Source organism: Procambarus clarkii, chromosome 48, assembly GCF_040958095.1.
Source record: "Procambarus clarkii isolate CNS0578487 chromosome 48, FALCON_Pclarkii_2.0, whole genome shotgun sequence".
Classification (NCBI taxonomy): Eukaryota; Metazoa; Arthropoda; class Malacostraca; order Decapoda; family Cambaridae; genus Procambarus; species Procambarus clarkii.
In genome coordinates, this window is record NC_091197.1 from 18,931,579 (window position 1) to 18,952,646 (window position 21,068).

Sequence of the window (21,068 nt, forward strand, 5' to 3'; positions counted from 1 at the left end):
TTAATGACTTCACTTCTCAATTCACCTTCCAACGAGATTGCACAGTAATACTTGCTATACATAAATTATTCTGTTAACATGTATATTATAATATTCTGAAATAAAGGGTTGAACTATTGCTCACCTTTCCTCGAGATCTTGAGATGATTTTGGGGCTTAGCGTCCCCGCGGCCCGGTCCTCGACCAGGCCTCCTTTTTGGTACATATCCCCAGGACACAGCCCGTAACAGCTGTCTATCTCTCAGGTACCTATTTACTGCTAGGTGAACAGGAGCATCAGAGTGAAAGAAACTATGTCAATTTGTTTCCGCCTCCGCCGGGGATCAAACCCGGAACCTTAGGACTACGAATACCGAGCGCTGTCCACTCAGCTGTCCGGCCCCCGATTGATTGATAAAGATTAAGCCACCCAAAAGGTGGCACGGGCATGAATAGCCCGTAAGTGGTGGCCCATTTGAGCCATTACCAGTATCAAGAGCTGATATTGGAGAGCTGTGGAGGTGCGACTGCACCCTGCTTGACGGCGTGATGGGAGATGATGATGAGATGTAACATAACAGTAAAATTACACTGATATAAGAGCTCTACAAATCCTCTAGTATACCATACGGATATAATGCCTTCCCTGGTACGACGGTGTCGATTTGTGCCGTCTAACTCCGCGACAATAACTTAGTTATACACAAGTACTCGGGATGACAACACGACAAGTCTCAACTGTGCAGACATGGGTTAAAATGGCGACTGCACTCTCCCACATCGGCTGTTCTCCAGATGCGTTTTATCAAGAAGTGGAAAGAGGGTTTATATTGAATCTATTTTAGTACTGATAATTAAGTTCATTCAAGGGAAATGTTTTTATGATGTTTACAATCCAGAGACTGATGATTTAAGAAGAATTTCCAATATTACTAGTTGGTAAATATATGGCTACATGGCAATTATTCTCCGTTTTCTTCCAAGGAAAATTCCACTGGAGCCTCGTTTTAGAGCACTATTTCTAGGGTTAATTTGTAAGTTGTAAATTAGCAGCAATACTATCTGCCTAATGTACTGAAAGTTAGTAAATGATGTCGGTTTTCCCGACACCCCATATGCTACAATGACTTGGTACCAAGATCAAAGGTGATGGTTTTATTCACTGACTCTAGCTGGTCCCCAGTAATTCATGAGAATCAGTAACCCAAAGCTGTATAACAAAACTGCATGCAAGCTGACATTAAACGAGTATAATCTATGGCTCAATTACAAACAACTCTGCGGGAAAGATAGATGTATGCAAAGCCAAATAACACCTTAGGGAACATTCACTTGACCATACATTGCACCCACACATTCACTCGTAATTGTAAGTGTACAGATGCTGGTAGCCAAGATAACGGGACTCGATATCATTGAAACACTGATGAACCCTCATCCTCCATTCCAAATCTCTTTCAGGTTGAAAGCCGGCTGTGAAGAAGTGAATACTAGAGGGGTTCCAGGGTGCTAAACATTTTATTACCAGCTTATCTACCTAAGTGACATTGATACCAGTACGGTATTGATACCAGTAAGCAACATCAATACCATTGCCGATTATTTAAGAAATTTCTAATTTAGAAAAAACAAAATTTGTTTACAGCCACTGTCACAATAACGTGCCTGAAAATTAGACACCCAATCCACAAATCTTAAAATAAAAGAATGAAATTTCGGTCCATCCTGGACCATCATTACGTTGTAATTGATTATGACTTGATAATAGTCCAGGATGGACCAAAACGTCTTCAATCGTTTTGGTTTCAGGTTTGTGGGTCGAGTGTCTAAGAAGCTGTTTGTTAATAATTATGTCCAAGACCTAGCACAAGCAGTCAGTTAATGCAATAACATGGAACAAAAAGGTATCTCTCAACTATCCTCTGTTCATGATGCTTCTCCCATGTACTGCAAACACAAATAATTCTTAATGGACCCTAAACACATAACCTTATTTAGGTCTAACTATGCAAAAATTCTAATATATATAATACTAGATGAGATACCCAGCATTGCCTTGATTGGCCCCAAAAGGTTATGCCAGTTAATGGTTAGGAGTCCCCAGAATGCAAGTCGTGAAAGAGAGCTGTGACGATCTCTGTCTGGAACGCGTAGGTGCGGGACTGGGGCGTCCACCTCCCGAGGCTCGTGCGTCCCAGGCTCTGCTTCAGGAGGTTGGGATCGTTCTTGCCTTTGCTGAAGTGGTTCTTCTCCGGCCCCGACCACGGCGGTCTCCGGGTTTGGAGTCCCTGTGGTTTCTTTTATCAACTTCGAGGTAAACTCCGGAGTTGGGCCCCCCAGGGCAGTTCGTTGTTGCCTTCAACCTCGTTCTCACAGTTCCTGCGACGGCACTGGAACCAATCATATTGGTGTTTGTCTTTCCATTGGAAACTTTCGGCGCCTTGAAGAGGGGGAGGGGGTGCTGTTGCATGGGTAACAGCTTCTCCTTCATATCAACCTACCCTGGCTTTGTGGCCTGGAAAGGTCACTCAGACCGACAACTAGAGCACAACTCCATAGTCTCCTGAGACTGATGGATGCCTACTACTACTAGTATATGGTATACTGTATACTACATTGAAGGAGGAGGGGGTATTATGTGTGCGGGGTCCTGGGATGGCAGATTGAAATGAAGGACAATCGCCAAAGCCAAAAATAATAGGTAATATTCTCAAAGACAATTTTTTTTTTTACAATTTTAATACAAGTACAATGTTTTCCTTACACGTTGTGTGTGTCACAAAGCCAACACGATATACCAAAACATGTAGGTAATTACTAAAATAGTTTGCTAAAAGTATATGGTGAAAACAGCAAATTATTAAAACTACTCTTATGGAAATTAACTTCACTGCAAGACTGTAATGCATTAGAAAAATGAGAACAATAAAATACGACAGCATTCCAATGGAAAAAAATATACAAAAATGGTAAAGAAAATACAGAGCACCAAGTGTCTCCCCCACATTCCATCTAGTCATTATTTATTGTAAAAATATAGAGGCTCTCGTCCTGGTGAATAAGGACTACACAGCTACACATTGATGGTGTAAGGGTTCCTCTCCGGGACACGAGGCTTCTTGTGCTCTGTTTGTTTCTCTTCGTCGTCCTTGTTCTGTTGTTGTTGTTGTTGATGTTGTTGGTGATAGCGTTGGAGCAACACTGTCAGCTCGGCCTTGATGCTCTCCTCCCCAGTCCTCCTTGGAGGGGGAGCAGAACCCCCTGGCTGTCCTCCATCATTTTCGTGTGCTTGGAAGATCTCTCGGTCGCACTCGGCTTCAGAGAGTTCCCTGGAGTCTGAGAAGGCTGACGGAGGGTGAAGTGGTCCTCGGAGGAGTCGAGGAGGAGCTGTCACTGGAGGACGACTCAGTCCGTGCTCTGTACCAGGAGAGCCATATTAATTCTTCTGAGGAATTGATAAATATGTTATTATATGATGGTTTCCATACCATTGAGTGAGCTAAAAGCAACGTAAGTTACCAGCATTGGTATGGTATACTTTTCACGGACACAGGTCTCTTTACGATGGTACGCTATTGTACGCTAATAAATGTTAAGTCCTCTCTAACCTAAACCCACGTATCCTATCCCGATCTAATCTTGTTTGTAACAATATTATCAGTGCCACAGCACATATGTGTACAATGAATCTTCCAACATTATTTTCTGTTGGGAGGCCCTTCAGCTCCCTGGAGCTGTCGGACTAATATGAGATATATTGGTCTAGGTCATTAGTCAATGGAGTTCAGCCTACTGGGGACCACGAGCCAGAGCCTGGCCCCCTCAGAGAGGCACAGAGAACAATGGCCGCTGGAACACCCCCCCCCCCTTCACAGTAGCATCTCTAAGGAATACCTGATCAACCAGGCTGTGATTCATATGTCAGGCTGCGGGTAGCCACATCCAAAAGCCTGGTTGACCAGACAACGAACTAGGAAGCCTAGTCAGAGACTCGACCATGGGAACGATGATCCTCAGAATCACCACAAAGGTAGACTTTCCACTGTGCTTGGGAAGTGATCAAGTTTATATATTATAAAATAAAACTGGTCTGTCACAGCAGATCAATGAAGTATCTTTTCTTAGGAGATTTGGGAAAAAATACCTTATGAATAATTTTGTTTTATTATTCATATTATTATTATCGTCACTACTATTTCTACTGTTGGGATTATTTGTATTATTATTTGGTCTTACTATTTCGAACATAATGATTGATAAATAAATAAAATTATTATTTGCTTATTATATATCATTAAAAATAATTTCTAAAATTTACATTAATATTTAGTATATACCGGTAATTATTTATATTTATCATATTCTGTATCAATATTTATCATAACAATAATACTTATTATTGTAATTGTATTCTAAGATATTAGCTTATTACATCATTATCAATATTTATGAATAAAAGACATGCAGGGGGGGGGGGGGATGGGAGTGATGTCCGATAATGCAGTGTGGGAGGGAGAGAACTGAGGGGTAGAGGGTGATACTGTAGTTAGGTAGTGAGGCTAGGGAGGATAGAAATGAAGAAGGAATGCGTGGAGGGAATAATTCTAGGAAGCAAGGGCTGGAATAGGCATGTCCTATATAGTATATGGATGGTTACTAGAAGAACAAATGGGAGTTGGGAAGAGAAGAAGTGGATGTAGCAAAGGAGAAGAAAAGGTTAAGAAGTGGAGAGGTAGGAGGAGGAGAAGGAGACATGACAAAGGGCATGATGATGATGAAGTATGAAGTAGGGCCAATAGGTCGGAAGAATGAAGGGGTTCACCTAACACAGCGCAGCTCCTCTACCTGAGGCTACCTGGCATGGCGGACCGGAGGCAGCGGGTGGGGGCCTCCTCTTCCTGCTGTGACTACTGCAGCAGCTGCCGCTGCCACTTGCTGCTGCTGCTGCTGCTGCTGCTGCTGTTGCTGCTGCGCTGTCAACTGCTGTGGGTGAAGCTGTGGCGGAAGTTGCTGTTGCTGTTGGTAGTGGTGGCGGTGTTGCACGGGGGACGAGGCGTCATTACTTTCTGTGCTAGAGTCTCTTCCTCCTCCGGGGGTTTCAACTAGGGCGAGAATGGAATGCAAGATATGAAGCTGAGAATGCGAGCAAGCGAGTCAGTAAATTAACAATGGGTGAGTTTTAATAAAATAAATCCCATTGAATACTAAATTCGTGCATATCCCATCACCATCTGTCTGAAAGTAGGCAATATTAACATGAATGTAAATATTGCCAGTAATAATACAAATTTTGTTATTAATTTTGTATGGATACCATCCCAAGTTGGAATGACAAAACATGACTGCAGATTAACTGATAATGTTTAGGCTTGCAAGAAAGAACTCTTTCATTGACATCTTGATATATATCTAGAAACTAATATTCTTAAACAGAGATAATATGTAGTTTTCAGAGCATGACGCTTTCCTTTTGAGAACTGCTTAACTTTGCAATATACAAAATATTAGTGGAGAGCATATGTGCTTCTATGAATCTGTTGTGCAACAGATCATCACAGACAAACATGGAAGACGTGCAGTTGAACCCACAAACGCACACTACTTTCACTTTATAAGTGTTACATGGAAAAGTTCTTGAAAAATAGTATATCTTAGAACACATTCAACAAGTTATGGGAATTTTGAAACACGTGGCTTACTAAAAAGAAGGCACTGAAGAGCCAGCTGAAAAAATGGAAAACTTAGATAGTACTCTGAAACAGTCTGATTACAGTCTCCGTGGTGTAGTGGTAAGACACTCGCCTGGCGTTCCGCGAGCGCTTTGTCATGGGTTCTTATCCTGGCCGGGGAGGATTTACTGGGCGCAAATCCTTAATTGTAGCCTCTGTTTAACTCAACAGTAAAATGTGTACTTGTAACAACAAGTTGTTGTTACAAGTTGTAACAACAACTTGTTGAATTGGTTGTAACAACAATTCTTCGCGGCGGGGATCGTATTCCAGGGACCTGCCCGAAACGCTACGCGTACTAGTCGTACTAGCAGCTGTACAAGAATGTAACAACTCTTGTATATATCTAAAAAAAAAAACCAGTTGAGGCCAACGTTTAGAGTGGTCCAAGACGACATGGTAATAGTGGAGTGCATACTTGGCTTAAGAGTTGTACTTTGTGGTTACTGGAATGGGCACATTTTATCAGTTAAAAGAATTATTCCATACGATTTTTTGTTGGCATTAGATATACAGTACTCATTACTGGTAAAAGTCTAAATCTAAGGGTATTTAAGCGTGTCAAGAATACTATCCCTGGGATTTATAAAGATTAGCCCAGTGCATGGATGTCTTGAGCCATTTTTCGTGAATGGTTTTTAAGTCATTTTGCACCTTAGGTGAAAAACCAGTTTAGCAGCATTGGCTTGCCAGAGAACAACAAAGTTGTTCGTTTATGTTTGCTGGTGAAAGTTGCTCTTTCTTTATAACGAACTAAAAAAAGTCCACTTATGGATGTCAACCAACAAACTAACACTTAACATAGTAAAGACCTACTACATCCTATTTGGAAGCAAATCTACAAATGCAATTCAACTTCAGATTGACAATGTAAACATTAGCAATAAAAATGATGGAAAGTTTCTTGGCATATTCCTAGACAAGAGACTCAACTTCAGTACCCACATACAACACATAACTAAGAAAGTCTCTAAAACAGTTGGTATACTCTCCAAAATCAGATATTATGTTCCTAACTCTGCTCTCATCTCTCTATATTATGCACTAATCTATCCCTATCTCAACTATGGTATCTGTGCATGGGGTTCAACTACTGCAAACCACCTCAAGTCCATCATCACCCAGCAAAAATCTGCTATCAGAATAATATCAAATTCTGCTTTCAGACAACACACAGCCCCCTTGTTTAACTCCCTAAACATGCTAAACATAATCTCACTCCACAAATTCTCTTGTGTCAACTACATTTACAAAACCCTGTTCTTAAATGCAAATCCTTGTCTGAAACTCTTCTTGGACAGATGTAATAGGACCCATTATCACCACACCAGAAATAAATATCTCTTTGATATCCCCAGAGTTAAACTTAATCTGTGTAAACACTCTATGCAAATAAAGGGACCCAGTTTATGGAACTCACTCCCTACTGAATTGAAAAGCTGTCCAACTTTTACATCATTCAAAATCAATACTAAAAAGTACCTAATTTCATCTTCATAGTTTTTCACTTTTTGCCTTAAAATTGCACTGTATCAATTGCTACCCAATCTCCCAACCTTTATGTTCCCAATTTGTACATCTTTACCATTGTGATCATTGCTGTTTTCTTATATGTGCTGCCAATCTGTTGTATGGTGTTTATAAATCTTGTTTATCTGTATCTTTTGCTACCCAGTCTCCCAATCTTTATGTACCCAATCTGAACATCTTTACCATTGTGATCATTGCTGTCTTATATGTGCTGTCAATCTGCTGTATGTTGTCTATTAACCTTGTTTAAATTACTAATCAAGCTGTCAATGTAATCAATCAGAGCTTTAATATAACAATATGCTTTAATATACCTACTTATCTCTCTCATCTCATTTTTCTCTTGTAATGTATCTTTATCATTTATCAATTCTGATTGAAATTACCTGCTTAAAATTATCTGCTAGATTAAGGACCTGCCCGAAACGCTGTGCGTACTAGTGGCTTTACAAGAATGTAAATACTGTACTATCCAATGTATTCTCACAAACCCAATGTACCTTCTTGTATATATATAAATAAAAATAAATAAATAAATAAATAACAGTGCAACACATTCACATTAAGGCGAGCTAGTTAAGGACACTATGTTTGGTGCATTTTTGCCACCAAACAACTTCCTTGATCCAACCCATAGATCAAGGAGTAAATTTGAATGTCAGCCTACACTTCAGATTTAAATTTGCCAAACAACTCCATGCAAAGAAAGGTGTTGTCAAAGACTTCATGAAAATGTTTACTTTAAGGTCAGCTGTGTGGTGTATTGCACATGCAGGGAAACGATCAGTCATCCTTAAAGCATGCATGGAACAAACTTTGGCCTGCAGCTGGTGTGCTTCCCAATGATGACGACACTGTTGCAGATTTTGAAGGATTTGGTGCAAAAAAAAAAGTAAATGAGCAGAAGTAAATCACGACAAGAACGCCTTGCTTATGTTAAGGGAATAAATGCACAGTCGTGACAACTGAGAAATTAACTTTGTATGTTTCTGTGAATAATACAATTTCTCCCACCCTACCCATCAACATTGGTGTTCCTCAGGGCAGCATACTTGGCCCTCTCCTCTTTCTCATCTACATTAATGACCTTCCAACTGCCTCCCAACACCTCAAACCAATTCTATTTGCTGACGACACAACCTTCATTTACTCCAGTCCTGACCCCCTTGCTCTAAATGCCACAGTAAATACTGAGCTAGAGAAAGTCCATCTTTGGCTAACTGCCAACAAACTCACCCTTAACATTGACAAAACGTTTCTATATTCTGTTTGGCAATAAATCCTCTAATCAGATAAATCTCAAAATAAACAATACCCAAATTTGTAACAAATTAGATGGCAAATTCCTTGGCGTTCTCATCGACCACAAGCTGAATTTCCAGGGACACATTCTAAATATATCAAAAAAAGTTTCAAAAACTGTTGGCATTCTTTCTAAGATCAGATATTATGTACCCCGCCCTGCCCTGGTGACTCTCTATTACTCCCTCATCTATCCATACCTCAACTATGGTATTTGTGCTTGGGGTTCTACTACCCAAAATCATTTACGTCCTCTAATTACCCAACACAAAGCTGCTATTAGGACAATATCCAACTCTGGCCCCAGACATCACTCGGTACCCTTACTCAAATCTCTGAATATGTTAGATATTAAGTCACTGCACATTCTCTCTTGTGTATTATACATATATAAAACGCTGAACTGTAATGCCAATCCTGACCTCAAAAGCTTCATTGAAGGTTGTAACAGAACCCATGAGCACCACACCAGGAATAAATACAGTTTTGATATTCCTAGAGTACGACTTAATCAAACTAGAAATGCTCTACAAATCAAGGGACCCAGAATGTGGAATGACCTTCCCAACCATGTTAAACACTGTACCTCTCTCAACCAGTTTAAGATAAAAACTAAACACTACCTAATAAATTCCCTGTAACCTACCTCACTCCTCTATTGTCAACCCATGTCTGTTATTTTTTTAATCAACACTGTTTGTCAACCTATTGTATTTGTGCTGCTTTTTCAGTCATGTTCCCCCTTTTTTTATCTTTATTTGTATTTGTTCTCAATACTTTTTATTCTTTATGCTCAATTAGTATTAAGTTCTAGATATTAATGTTTTTCTTGCCCGAAACGCATTGCGTAATAGTGGCTTTAGGCATTGTATGTACTAGCTCTATCTAAATATCAATCCATTAATGTAACATCACTTGTATGTATGTACCTTACCTGAATAAACATATTTATTTATTTATTTTTTTATTTATAACTGATCACAGTCAATCTTGTGGAATTAGTAGATGCATGGATTGTGATCGAGATGTTCCAACTACACCAAGCATAGCTGATGATATCACTAATTTGGTGACAAAATTGAGACGAATTTACAGGATTAAGAAGATTCATCAGAGGAGGAAGACAGAAGAAGCAAACATGACAGGTAAAGAACTTTTAACTAATTTTAAAGTTCATGGAGAGCAGAACTGATGTCACTCCTCAGGGTCTGATGTCACTTTACAGATTTTACAGTTTTTTTTTTAAGAAAATGAAGAGATGGCTTGAAGCAATTAACACTCAAGAGAGACTTTTTGAGAGGGGCTTCCAAGAGAGCTCAAACTGAAGCGTCTTGTGTTCCTCCTCCTCCATGTAACTCTGGACCCTCAACATTGACCTCTACCCTCAGTTCCCACCACCACAGTTGAGGGCCCACAGTTCCCACCACCACAGTTGAGGGTCCACAGTTCCCACCACCACAGTTGAGGGTCCACAGTTCCCACCACCACAGTTGAGGGCCCACAGTTCCCACCACCACAGTTGAGGGCCCACAGTTCCCACCACCACAGTTGAGGGCCCACAGTTCCCACCACCACAGTTGAGGGCCCACAGTTCCCACCACCACAGTTGAGGGCCCACAGTTCCCACCACCACAGTTGAGGGTCCACAGTTCCCACCACCACAGTTGAGGGCCCACAGTTCCCACCACCACAGTTGAGGGCCCACAGTTCCCACCACCACAGTTGAGGGCCCACAGTTCCCACCACCACAGTTGAGGGCCCACAGTTCCCACCACCACAGTTGAGGGCCCACAGTTCCCACCACCACAGTTGAGGGTCCACAGTTCCCGCCACCACAGTTGAGGGCCCACAGTTCCCACCACCACAGTTGAGGGTCCACAGTTCCCGCCACCACAGTTGAGGGCCCACAGTTCCCACCACCACGCTCACCTAGACATCACTCCAAGATCACACACACACATGTGGGACAACTGTCTGGACACTTACCGAGTACCCATATTAACTACAGTTCTGTGCTATTTATTATTACCAACATTCTGCAGTGTTTTGTTTACAGTATCTAGTAAGGAATAATGTATTGGTATGTAGTTTTGTATACAATATTATGTGCACACCCACGTCCTCACTATGTGATGGAGTGCATAAAGATACGAGAGTTAAGAGACAACTCTTTAACAAATGTTCAAGAAATGTGTAAATTCAAAATTATCTACTACCACAAATTTTAGCCAAATATCCTCAGTTTGTTAACTGTAGGAAGTAAATGTGGTTGATTGTAATAGTTCCGCCGCTGCCCACTGGATGGTGGGCGCGGCAGGGGAGGGAGGGAGGGTCAACCTACACAAGTCAATTATAAAACTAGCTCACCACATATGTAAGCTACTCAGCCTAGAGATTGTACTTGTATTAGTTCTTGAACCCATTCCTGATATAATACAAATACACATTAAACCGTGTAATCAGCTTATCAAGACTTTACATGCGGATCTAAATGAATTTGGGTATTCAGTCCCCTGTGTTCGTTATGTACCTCTGTAACCTTTGCACTACTTCCCACAGGATGGGAATGGGGTGCATTATAAACAAAATTTAACTGAACTTTCATCTTGTTTCCAGTACAGTATTTATCTTGGATTTTATTCGTAAATGCTTCAGTCAGATCTTTGCAGGTCTTCATGTCGTTTGACTTCTAGAGTTTGAAGTTCTGCCATACCATCAACTATTGCAACAGAGAAGTTTCTTTCAAGTGGAATGGTGATAGGTGCTTCTGTCTGGCCTAGTTGTTCTCCATTTGTGCCCCATTCTATGACTCCTGTTGACAGCATTCAACTGAAATAATTCAATGACTACATTTTTATTTACGAAGATACATAGGTCCATCATGGTGAAACAGTGATCGTGGCACAGCAGAGATCTCATATTTTCTTAATAACTATTTGAAATCTACTGGATACCGAGAACTGCTTATAATTAATAGTCGGGCAAAAAGTGATCTGTGAGTCCGTAGCTCCTCGACAGTCTCATTCACTCTCACTGTTTGTTTCTTCTTTGCATATGAACACAAATTAAGTTTGTTCTTTTTTAGATGGTCCTTTAAACTTGTGGTGCAATTTTCTGATGACTTTGGGGAGGGGGGATCTTAGAACAATCCAAGGTCATATACCTGACCAACATCTATGTCTATGTTTTTGTCAAATACAGCCTATGTTGCAATGGTCAGAAGTGTTGGCCCATCATGTGATAAAGGATTTCCAGTTCGAGTTCTTCATTCAATTCCTTTATTGTATTATTCTCTCTATTCGTCATTTTTGTAAATTCAGTGAGGCTTTCAAACTATTTCTTGTTTACTTATTTCATCAAACACAGGTGCTGTGAAAAAGTACCAGGCAGGTGTTGAGGGGGATCCTGTGTACCAGGCAGATGTTGATGGGGATACTGTGTATCAGGCAGGTGTTGAGAGGGATGCTGTGTACCAGGCAGGTGTTGAGGGGGATGCTGTGTACCAGGCAGGTGTTGAGGGCGGATGCTGTGTACCAGGCAGGTGTTGAGGGCGGATGCTGTGTACCAGGCAGGTGTTGAGGGGGATGCTGCGTACCAGGCAGGTGTTGAGGGCGGATGCTGTGTACCAGGAAGGTGTTGAGGGGGATGCTGTGTACCAGGCAGGTGTTGAGGGCGGATGCTGTGTACCAGGCAGGTGTTGAGAGGGATGCTGTCTACCAGGTAGGTGTTGAGGGGGATGCTGTGTACCAGGCAGGTGTTGAGAGGGATGCTGTGTACCAGGCAGGTGTTGACGGGGATGCTGTGCACCAGGCAGGTGTTGAGGGGGGATGCTGTGTACCAGGCAGGTGTTGAGGGCGGATGCTGTGTACCAGGCAGGTGTTGAGAGGGATGCTGTGTACCAGGCAGGTGTTGAGGGGGATGCTGTATACCAGGCAGGTGTTGAGGGGGATGCTGTATACCAGGCAGGTGTTGAGGGGGGATGCTGTGTACCAGGCAGGTGTTGAGAGGGATGCTGTGTACCAGGCAGGTGTTGAGGGGGATGCTGTGTACCAGGCAGGTGTTGAGAGGGATGCTGTGTACCAGGCAGGTGTTAAGGGGGATGCTGTATACCAGGCAGGTGTTGAGGGCGGATGCTGTGTATCAGGCAGGTGTTGAGGGCGATGCTGTGTATCAGGCAGGTGTTGAGGGGGGATGCTGTGTACCAGGCAAGTGTTGAGGGGGATGCTGTGTACCAGGCAGGTGTTGAGGGGGGATGCTGTGTACCAGGCAGGTGTTGAGGGGGGATGCTGTGTACCAGGCAGGTGTTGAGGGGGATTCTGTGTACCAGGCAGGTGTTGAGGGGGATGCTGTGTACCAGGCAGGTGTTGAGGGGGATGCTGTGTACCAGGCAGGTGTTGAGGGGGGATGCTGTGTACCAGGCAAGTGTTGAGGGGGGATGCTGTGTACCAGGCAGGTGTTGAGGGGGATGCTGTGTACCAGGCAGGTGTTGAGGGCGGATGCTGTGTACCAGGCAGGTGTTGAGGGGGGATGCTGTGTACCAGGCAGGTGTTGAGGGCGGATGCTGTGTACCAGGCAGGTGTTGAGGGCGGATGCTGTGTACCAGGCAGGTGTTGAGGGGGATGCTGTGTACCAGGCAGGTGTTGAGGGGGATGCTGTGTACCAGGCAATTGTTGAGAGGGATGCTGTGTACCAGGCAGGTGTTGAGGGGGATGCTGTGTACCAGGCAGGTGTTGAGAGGGATGCTGTGTACCAGGTAGGTGTTGAGGGGGGATGCTGTGTACCAGGCAGGTGTTGAGAAGGATGTTGTGTACCAGGCAGGTGTTGAGAGGGATGCTGTGTACCAGGTAGGTGTTGAGGGGGGATGCTGTGTACCAGGCAGGTGTTGAGAGGGATGCTGTGTACCAGGCAGGTGTTGAGGGGGATGCTGTGTACCAGGCAGGTGTTGAGGGGGGATGCTGTGTACCAGGCAGGTGTTGAGGGGGATGCTGTGTACCAGGCAGGTGTTGAGGGGGATGCTGTGTACCAGGCAGGTGTTGAGGGGGGATGCTGTGTACCAGGCAGGTGTTGAGGGCGATGCTGTGTACCAGGCAGGTGTTGAGGGGGGATGCTGTGTACCAGGCAGGTGTTGAGGGGGGATGCTGTGTACCAGGTAGGTGTTGAGGGGGGATGCTGTGTACCAGGCAGGTGTTGAGAGGGATGCTGTGTACCAGGCAGGTGTTGAGGGGGATGCTGTGTACCAGGCAGGTGTTGAGGGGGGATGCTGTGTACCAGGCAGGTGTTGAGGGGGATGCTGTGTACCAGGCAATTGTTGAGAGGGATGCTGTGTACCAGGCAGGTGTTGAGGGGGATGCTGTGTACCAGGCAGGTGTTGAGGGGGATGCTGTGTACCAGGCAGGTGTTGAGGGGGATGCTGTGTACCAGGCAGGTGTTGAGAGGGATGCTGTGTACCAGGTAGGTGTTGAGGGGGGATGCTGTGTACCAGGCAGGTGTTGAGGGGGATGCTGTGTACCAGGCAGGTGTTGAGAGGGATGCTGTGTACCAGGCAGGTGTTGAGGGGGATGCTGTGTACCAGGCAGGTGTTGAGGGGGGATGCTGTGTACCAGGCAGGTGTTGAGAGGGATGCTGTCTACCAGGTAGGTGTTGAGGGGGATGCTGTGTACCAGGCAGGTGTTGAGAGGGATGCTGTGTACCAGGCAGGTGTTGAGAGGGATGCTGTGTACCAGGCAGGTGTTGAGGGGGATGCTGTGTACCAGGCAGGTGTTGAGGGGGATGCTGTGTACCAGGCAGGTGTTGAGGGGGATGCTGTGCTGTGTACCAGGCAGGTGTTGAGGGGGATGCTGTGTACCAGGCAGGTGTTGAGAGGGATGCTGTGTACCAGGTTGGTGTTGAGGGGGGGGGGTGCTGTGTACCAGGCAGGTGTTGAGAGGGATGCTGTGTACCAGGCAGGTGTTGAGAGGGATGCTGTGTACCAGGCAGGTGTTGAGGGGGATGCTGTGTACCAGGCAGGTGTTGAGAGGGATGCTGTGTACCAGGCAGGTGTTGAGAGGGATGCTGTGTACCAGGCAGGTGTTGAGGGGGGATGCTGTGTACCAGGCAGGTGTTGAGAGGGATGCTGTGTACCAGGCAGGTGTTGAGGCGGATGCTGTGTCATGCCAACTGATTCACTCGTAGCCTTCATGGCTGTGTTATGGTGTTCTATTGCCTAGTCTTCTCAAAGAGGACAGAATGGATCACTACCTTGTCTTACAACCCGGTTTTCTTCTCCACATTCATTTCATATATATTGCTGGTACTCACCTAATTGCACTCACGTAATTGTGCCTGCTGGGATTGAGCTTTGGCTATTTAATCCCACCTTGCAACTGTCAATCGACTGGTGTACAGGTTCCCGAGACGATTGGACTTTAATCATATCTACATTTTAAATTGTATATGCAGTCTGCCTCCCCCACATCACATTTATTAACTACTCTGAGCCATAAAAATTTCCTTATAATGTCTCTGTTTCTCATTTGGGCACTCAGTTTCTACCTGTGTCCCCCCTTTGTGCAATTACCACTCGTGTTAAATAATGTTTTACCCACCCTGTCAATTCCCCTGAGAATTTTGTTTACTGGTAATCATGTCTTTCCTAATTCTTCTGTCTTCTAGCAACAGTAGTTTAGTTCAAATGTTATACGCCCCGTACCCATCCTGTGGGCGGTAGTGGAAAGGGTTACAGAGCAACCCATCTCCTAATGTTTCCCAACGCCAATAAAATGTCGTACTAAAGTGCCCTCTCGTAACCTACCAGAAGATCCAGAACAGAAAACGGGACTGTACGTCAAATTTCTCAGGCTGCTACCATTTTCTTGTATGACGATTTTTAGCCTTAGGTAAAGTCTAAGTCAAAATGCGACACTATTAGGACGGTTGTACAGAAGTACATAATGGGCTCAGGGACTAAACATCCAAATTCAGAAATGAGGTGCAATTCATGCAGCCTTTCCTCATAACTCATGCTTGTTATTTCTGGAACTAGTCCAGTGGTATATACCTTTGAACCTTCTCCAACTTTGCCTTATGTCTGACAAAGGTATGCCTTCATGTTGGAGCTTCATACTCCAAGAATGGTCTGACATATGGTATACAAAGTTCTAAATGATTCATTACATAAATTTCTAAAGACAGTTATGATGTTAGCGAACCTTGTATAGGCTGCTGATGATATCCTTTTGATGTGGGCTTCAGGATAAAAGTTTGGCATATGAACTCCTAGATCCTTTCTTTGCCAATTTCCTGGAGAGACTTTAAATCCCATTTGGTACCTTGTGTCTGGCCGCCTGCTTCCGTCACGTAGCTTTATTACTTTACACTTACTTGAGTTGAACTCTAGTAGTTATTTCTTGGACCATTCCTTCAGTTTGTCCAGGTCATCTTGTAACCTCTTGATATCTTCTTCCTTTGTCCCAATCCTCCTCATGATTTTCGCATCAGCAAACATTGAGAGGAACGAATTTATTCTCTCTGAGAGATCATTTACAAAAATCATAAACAGGATGGGTCCAAGGATTGAGCCTTGTGGGACTCCACTAGTGATGTCACGCCACTCTTGAGACCTCACCCTTTGTAGTGATCTGCTGCACAGACCATAGCTAAATAAATAAAATAAATAAATAAATGTTTATTTAGGTAAGGTGCATACATACAAGAGATTTTACAAAGAATGATGGATCATTCATGATGGATCAGAATGATGGATGGAAGCTCTTCCCTTCCCCTCACTTGCCATGGAGTCAAGAGGCCCCTGATGGCGGGACGGTACCACTCACTTGCCCCTCTCCGTGCCCACTCCATCCCCACTTATTTCCCTCTCTACCCCCACTCTTTCCCCTCTCCCCTATAGCCATTGACAAATTGAGAGACAATAAACTCAGCCGGTGTCATATACCTACTCCTGCTCCAGGTTCCTTGGATGTATGCTTGGGAACGTATGAGAAATCTGTCGAGGGAAACAGACCCTTCAGGACATGCCTATAGCCTAGCCTCGAGCTTGATTGGTGGAGGTCAGGGAGGCATAGTGGGTGGAGCTAGTCCTTGGCACTGGTTGGCTGGACCAAGGCCTAGAGCCGGGTTTTTTAAATCATTGGCTCTAGACTTGGAGAGGCGGGGTTTATTGGGCCTAAGAAACTAGAGTGGGCGGAGTTTCCTTAGCTGGTTAGCTTGTGATAAAAATTTTAGTTAGTGTATCTGGTGTAGGACTTGGGAACAGGTCCTGGGAGCAGCCATTCAGCGTCTGTGGCCGGTTATTGCAAGGGAAGGTAATGTGCGCTTGAGTAACTCATGTTTTTTTTCAATCAGTGGATAACATATTGCCTGTGCAGGTGATGAGTCACAATAACGTGGCTGAAGTATGTTGACCAGACCACACATTAGAAATTGAAGGAACGACGACGTTTCGGTCCGTCCTGGACAATTCTCAAGTCGATTGTGATAAGGAGGTAGGGACAGGCAATAAGTAGGCAAGAGAGAGCTGAGGAGGAAAGTAAGGTGTAGGGGATAGTAGTAATAATGAGAACTGCAGAAGGCCTATTGGCCCATACGAGGCAGCTCCTATTATAACCACCGAAGGAGATAGTAATAGGAATAAGAAGAGGATAGCAAGGGAGCATAGGAGAAAACAATGAACAGAAAAAGGGAGAAGAGAGAAAGAAAAGGAAAGAGAAAGAAAGATAAATGGAAGGGGTAAGCTTATGTTAAGTCACGTTTGTTAGAAAGATTAGAGCATTTGAGTATATACTGTGAAAGGGAAGAGTCCACAGCAACAAAGCCAGGACTCAAGTTCATGTTGGGTACATTGTGTATAAGAGCCGATTCTACAAGACGGCGTCTGTGTAGAGTAGAGGCAGGAAAGATTATTTTGGAGGAAGACCAATCAATGGGATGATTAGAATCCCTCACATGGCAGAAGAGAGCATTGTTAGTGTCTGCAGACTTAACACTTCTCTTGTGTTCTTTAAGTCTGTCATTCAGTGTACGGCCAGTTTCGCCAAAGTATTGGAGAGGACAAGATGAACAGGAAATAGAGTAGACACCAGCAGCATTAGAAGCAGGAGGAGCAGTGTGAACTAGATTGCTACGAAAAATAATCTTTCCTGCCTCTACTCTACACAGACGCCGTCTTGTAGAATCGGCTCTTATACACAATGTACCCAACATGAACTTGAGTCCTGGCTTTGTTGCTGTGGACTCTTCCCTGTCACAGTATATACTCAAATGCTCTAATCTTTCTAACAAACGTGACTTAACATAAGCTGACCCCTTCCATTTATCTTTCTTTCTCTTTCCTTTTCTTTCTCTCTCCTCCCTTTTTCTGTTCATTGTTTTCTCCTGTGCTCCCTTGCTATCCTCATCTTATTCCTATTACTATCTCCTTCGGTGGTTATAATAGGAGCTGCCTCGTATGGGCCAATAGGCCTTCTGCAGTTCTCATTACTACTACTATCCCCTACACCTTACTTTCCTCCTCAGCTCTCTCTTGCCTACTTATTGCCTGTCCCTACCTCCTTATCACAATCGACTTGAGAATGGTCCAGGACGGACCGAAACGTCGTCGTCCCTTCAATTTCTAGTGTGTGGTCTGGTCAACATATTGCCTCTTAGGGATGTTTTTATTAAAGTAGGATATATTTAATTTTGTTATAAATATACGTGTCTTTTGTTAAATAAAGTGTTTATTAATGTATTTTTGTTGTTTAGATGTTTTTTCCTCCTTTTTATTAATTCTGAGTCTTTATATTTGTTATTCATATGCTGTATTGGAAGTTCCGGTATCCTCAGTAAGTAAACATTTGTATAAATAATTTCCATGCATTATCGTCAAGATTCCTGCGCCCTTCGAGTTCATGATTATTGATTTCTGTTCTTCCTGGGAGATCAGTAATACAGGCACGGTCAGGTTTCTGGAAGGTGGTGGCAGTCGTGAGTTTAAGTATTATTTATTATTATTTAAAATCACAGCCCTTCATTTGTTGCTTCCCCATTTAATATTTCAGTTTAATATTAACTGGGAGTCCAGTGAGGGTCACAGTGAGCTTGCAAGCAGTGTTAAGCTGGGCTTTTGAGTATCATGCCCGAAACGCTTTGCGTAATAGTGGCTTTAGGCATTGTATGTACTAGCCCTATCTATAAATCCATCACTCTTTGTAAAATCTCTTGTATGTATGTACCTTACCTAAATAAACATTTGATTTGATTTGATGTTTCATCAGCATTAGAAATGTGCTCAGGAGATATAGAATCATCCTGCACAATCTCTTCAAATATGGACACCCATTCCTCTGCACCTTTTCACCTCGTAATTTCACACTCCTAGTACCATGATGAACTTTAGAGCTCCTTATCCAGCCATTAGTGTGTGCACAATTATCACGAAGCAGATGAAAATGCTTGGCCTTTCCCATGTTCAGCCAACATGGCACTGGTTTCTTGGATTCATCACATGTCTGCCTCTACCACTCCCAGACAGCTTCATCAAACAGATAACCTGAGTATTACTAAGTGCTTTTCTTTTGTACCTTTCTACTTCACTCAATTTTTGCATAACTTGTAAAAATCTTATGTTTTTAGCTTACGATATATCATAAAGAGTGGGTTTGCTAACTTTGTATTTGGCACGACACTCCTAGGAATACCATATTCAACTTCCTTCATAAGCTGAACCTTTTGTTCAAAATTCAGGACATGATTTCTCTTGCCTTCACCGCTTGTAGGAGCCCTGAACAACAGATTTCCTGCATTTTCTGATGCCATAGTGGCAGGATGCAACATATATTCACAGATATAAAATGGTGAAAGAGGCGAAGGAGTCCACCTCGGTCAAGTACAAAAACACGACTGAGTCATCAACACAGGTCACACCATGTCAACTCTGTGGCCGGCCACCAAACTACATAGGCTTTGCCTGGGTGGAGATGTGAGAAGCTACTTTGGTGCCTATTCAGACTCGCAAATGAATAGATGGAATAATCGAACAGTTGAAGGCTGGAAAAGGGTTCGGGCAATGTAATGAGAATAAAAATTGTACCAACGTTGTGTTTGCTTGGATAAGCTCTGCTTGAATTACTTACACTAGGCTAAATTTGGATTTACATCTAGTTAGGCAAGATGAAATAATAATGCTATATACTAGGCAACCATCACACATCATCTGAAAATACTGAAAGTGACGACGTTTCGGTCCATCCTGTACCAATATTCGGTGTCTTAATTTTCAGCCAAGTTATTGTGACTTACTGTCTGGATAACGTATTGTGTTTTAAATCCATACTTTTTCTCTGTCATGTTCTCATGGCACCTATAAAACTTATTTACCTCACGTATGGCCATGGCACTCATATTTAAGTAGCAACCTCACCCTATCTCATCCTGGAAATCATTGTAAATACTGATTCAATGCTGATTAGACGTTACCCGAGCATGAGTTTGGCCAGTGTTCCTGCGGTACCCGAACACACTGCCTCTGTCCCTACCTCTAGTGCGGCTCCTGGGTCGGTGAGGACGGCCTCGCGTGTCCTTCCTGGTCTCCTCTGTCCATGACCTCTGCTCGGAGGTGGCAGGTGCGGGTGTGGCGGAGGTGGGCATAGGCTGGGCACTGGGCATAGGCTGGGCATTGGGCATGGACTTGGGACGACTCCCATACTCCGGACGCCCACTGCGGGTGATGTACGCGATCTCTGCTCCCATGCGAATGAAAAGAATTAGATATCGTATTAGCCAAAAACGATGGGCATGATATGAATGATAATGATGGAAATGTGAGTACGTAATAGTAACGAGAATTGATGAATAATACTGAGTAATAAGGAGTAATAATATAGAATATGCAACTGTGTTATTGTTGCCATGTGTCATCCCAGGATGGAACCCCACAACAGTTGCCCAACTCCTGGGTACCTATTTACTGCTAGGTGGACAAAGACATTAGGTAAAATGAAACGGGCCCAGCCATTGCGGTCCTGTCCTGGATTTGAACCTAGGATCCCCAATTGCAAGTCAAGAACGAAGGTAACCGTACTTGAACACCCGCATATACCAACTGGCCATCCTTCAGACCTATCGGGCTCCCCCTATCTTCCATACCTGAATGACAGTTACGTCAGTAGGGCGGAGAATGTGACTTCATAGGAGTAGGTTTGGACAGGCGAGCATGCCCTATTATGTTAGAAGAAATCTGTACATTTTCCTTCATCATGATGGCTTTGTTTACATTTATTAAACAGTATACGAGCTTTCAAACTTGACAACTCAAGGTTATTATTGTTATTAACAACCTCAAAGTGCTCCGGAGCTCACAAACCTTTTATTAAATAAAATGTAAACAAAGCCTCCATGATTGATGAAAGATGTACAGGTGTCCTGAGAGCTTGACGAGTCGTGACACCTTTAATGGTCCATTCTCCATCCGTCCTCTCACCTAATATCTTGCATTGTTTACGGAATTTATCAATGCATTACAAATGCGACGTATTAGTAAAAATTAAAGCACCG

The 21,068-nt window shown here is 43.4% G+C and overlaps 1 protein-coding gene across 1 annotated transcript in view; it reads right to left on the reverse strand.

Moving 5' to 3' along the window:
• Window positions 1–2,699: 2,699 nt before the first annotated feature.
• LOC123764808 (cell adhesion molecule Dscam2) overlaps window positions 2,700–21,068 on the reverse strand; it is a 256,731-nt gene continuing 238,362 nt past the window's right edge. Inside the window, 3 exon segments of the mRNA XM_069302763.1 lie at window positions 2,700–3,396; window positions 4,835–5,081; window positions 20,051–20,254. Coding sequence (XP_069158864.1) covers window positions 3,297–3,396; window positions 4,835–5,081; window positions 20,051–20,254 — 551 coding nt within the window. The 3' untranslated portion in view covers window positions 2,700–3,296.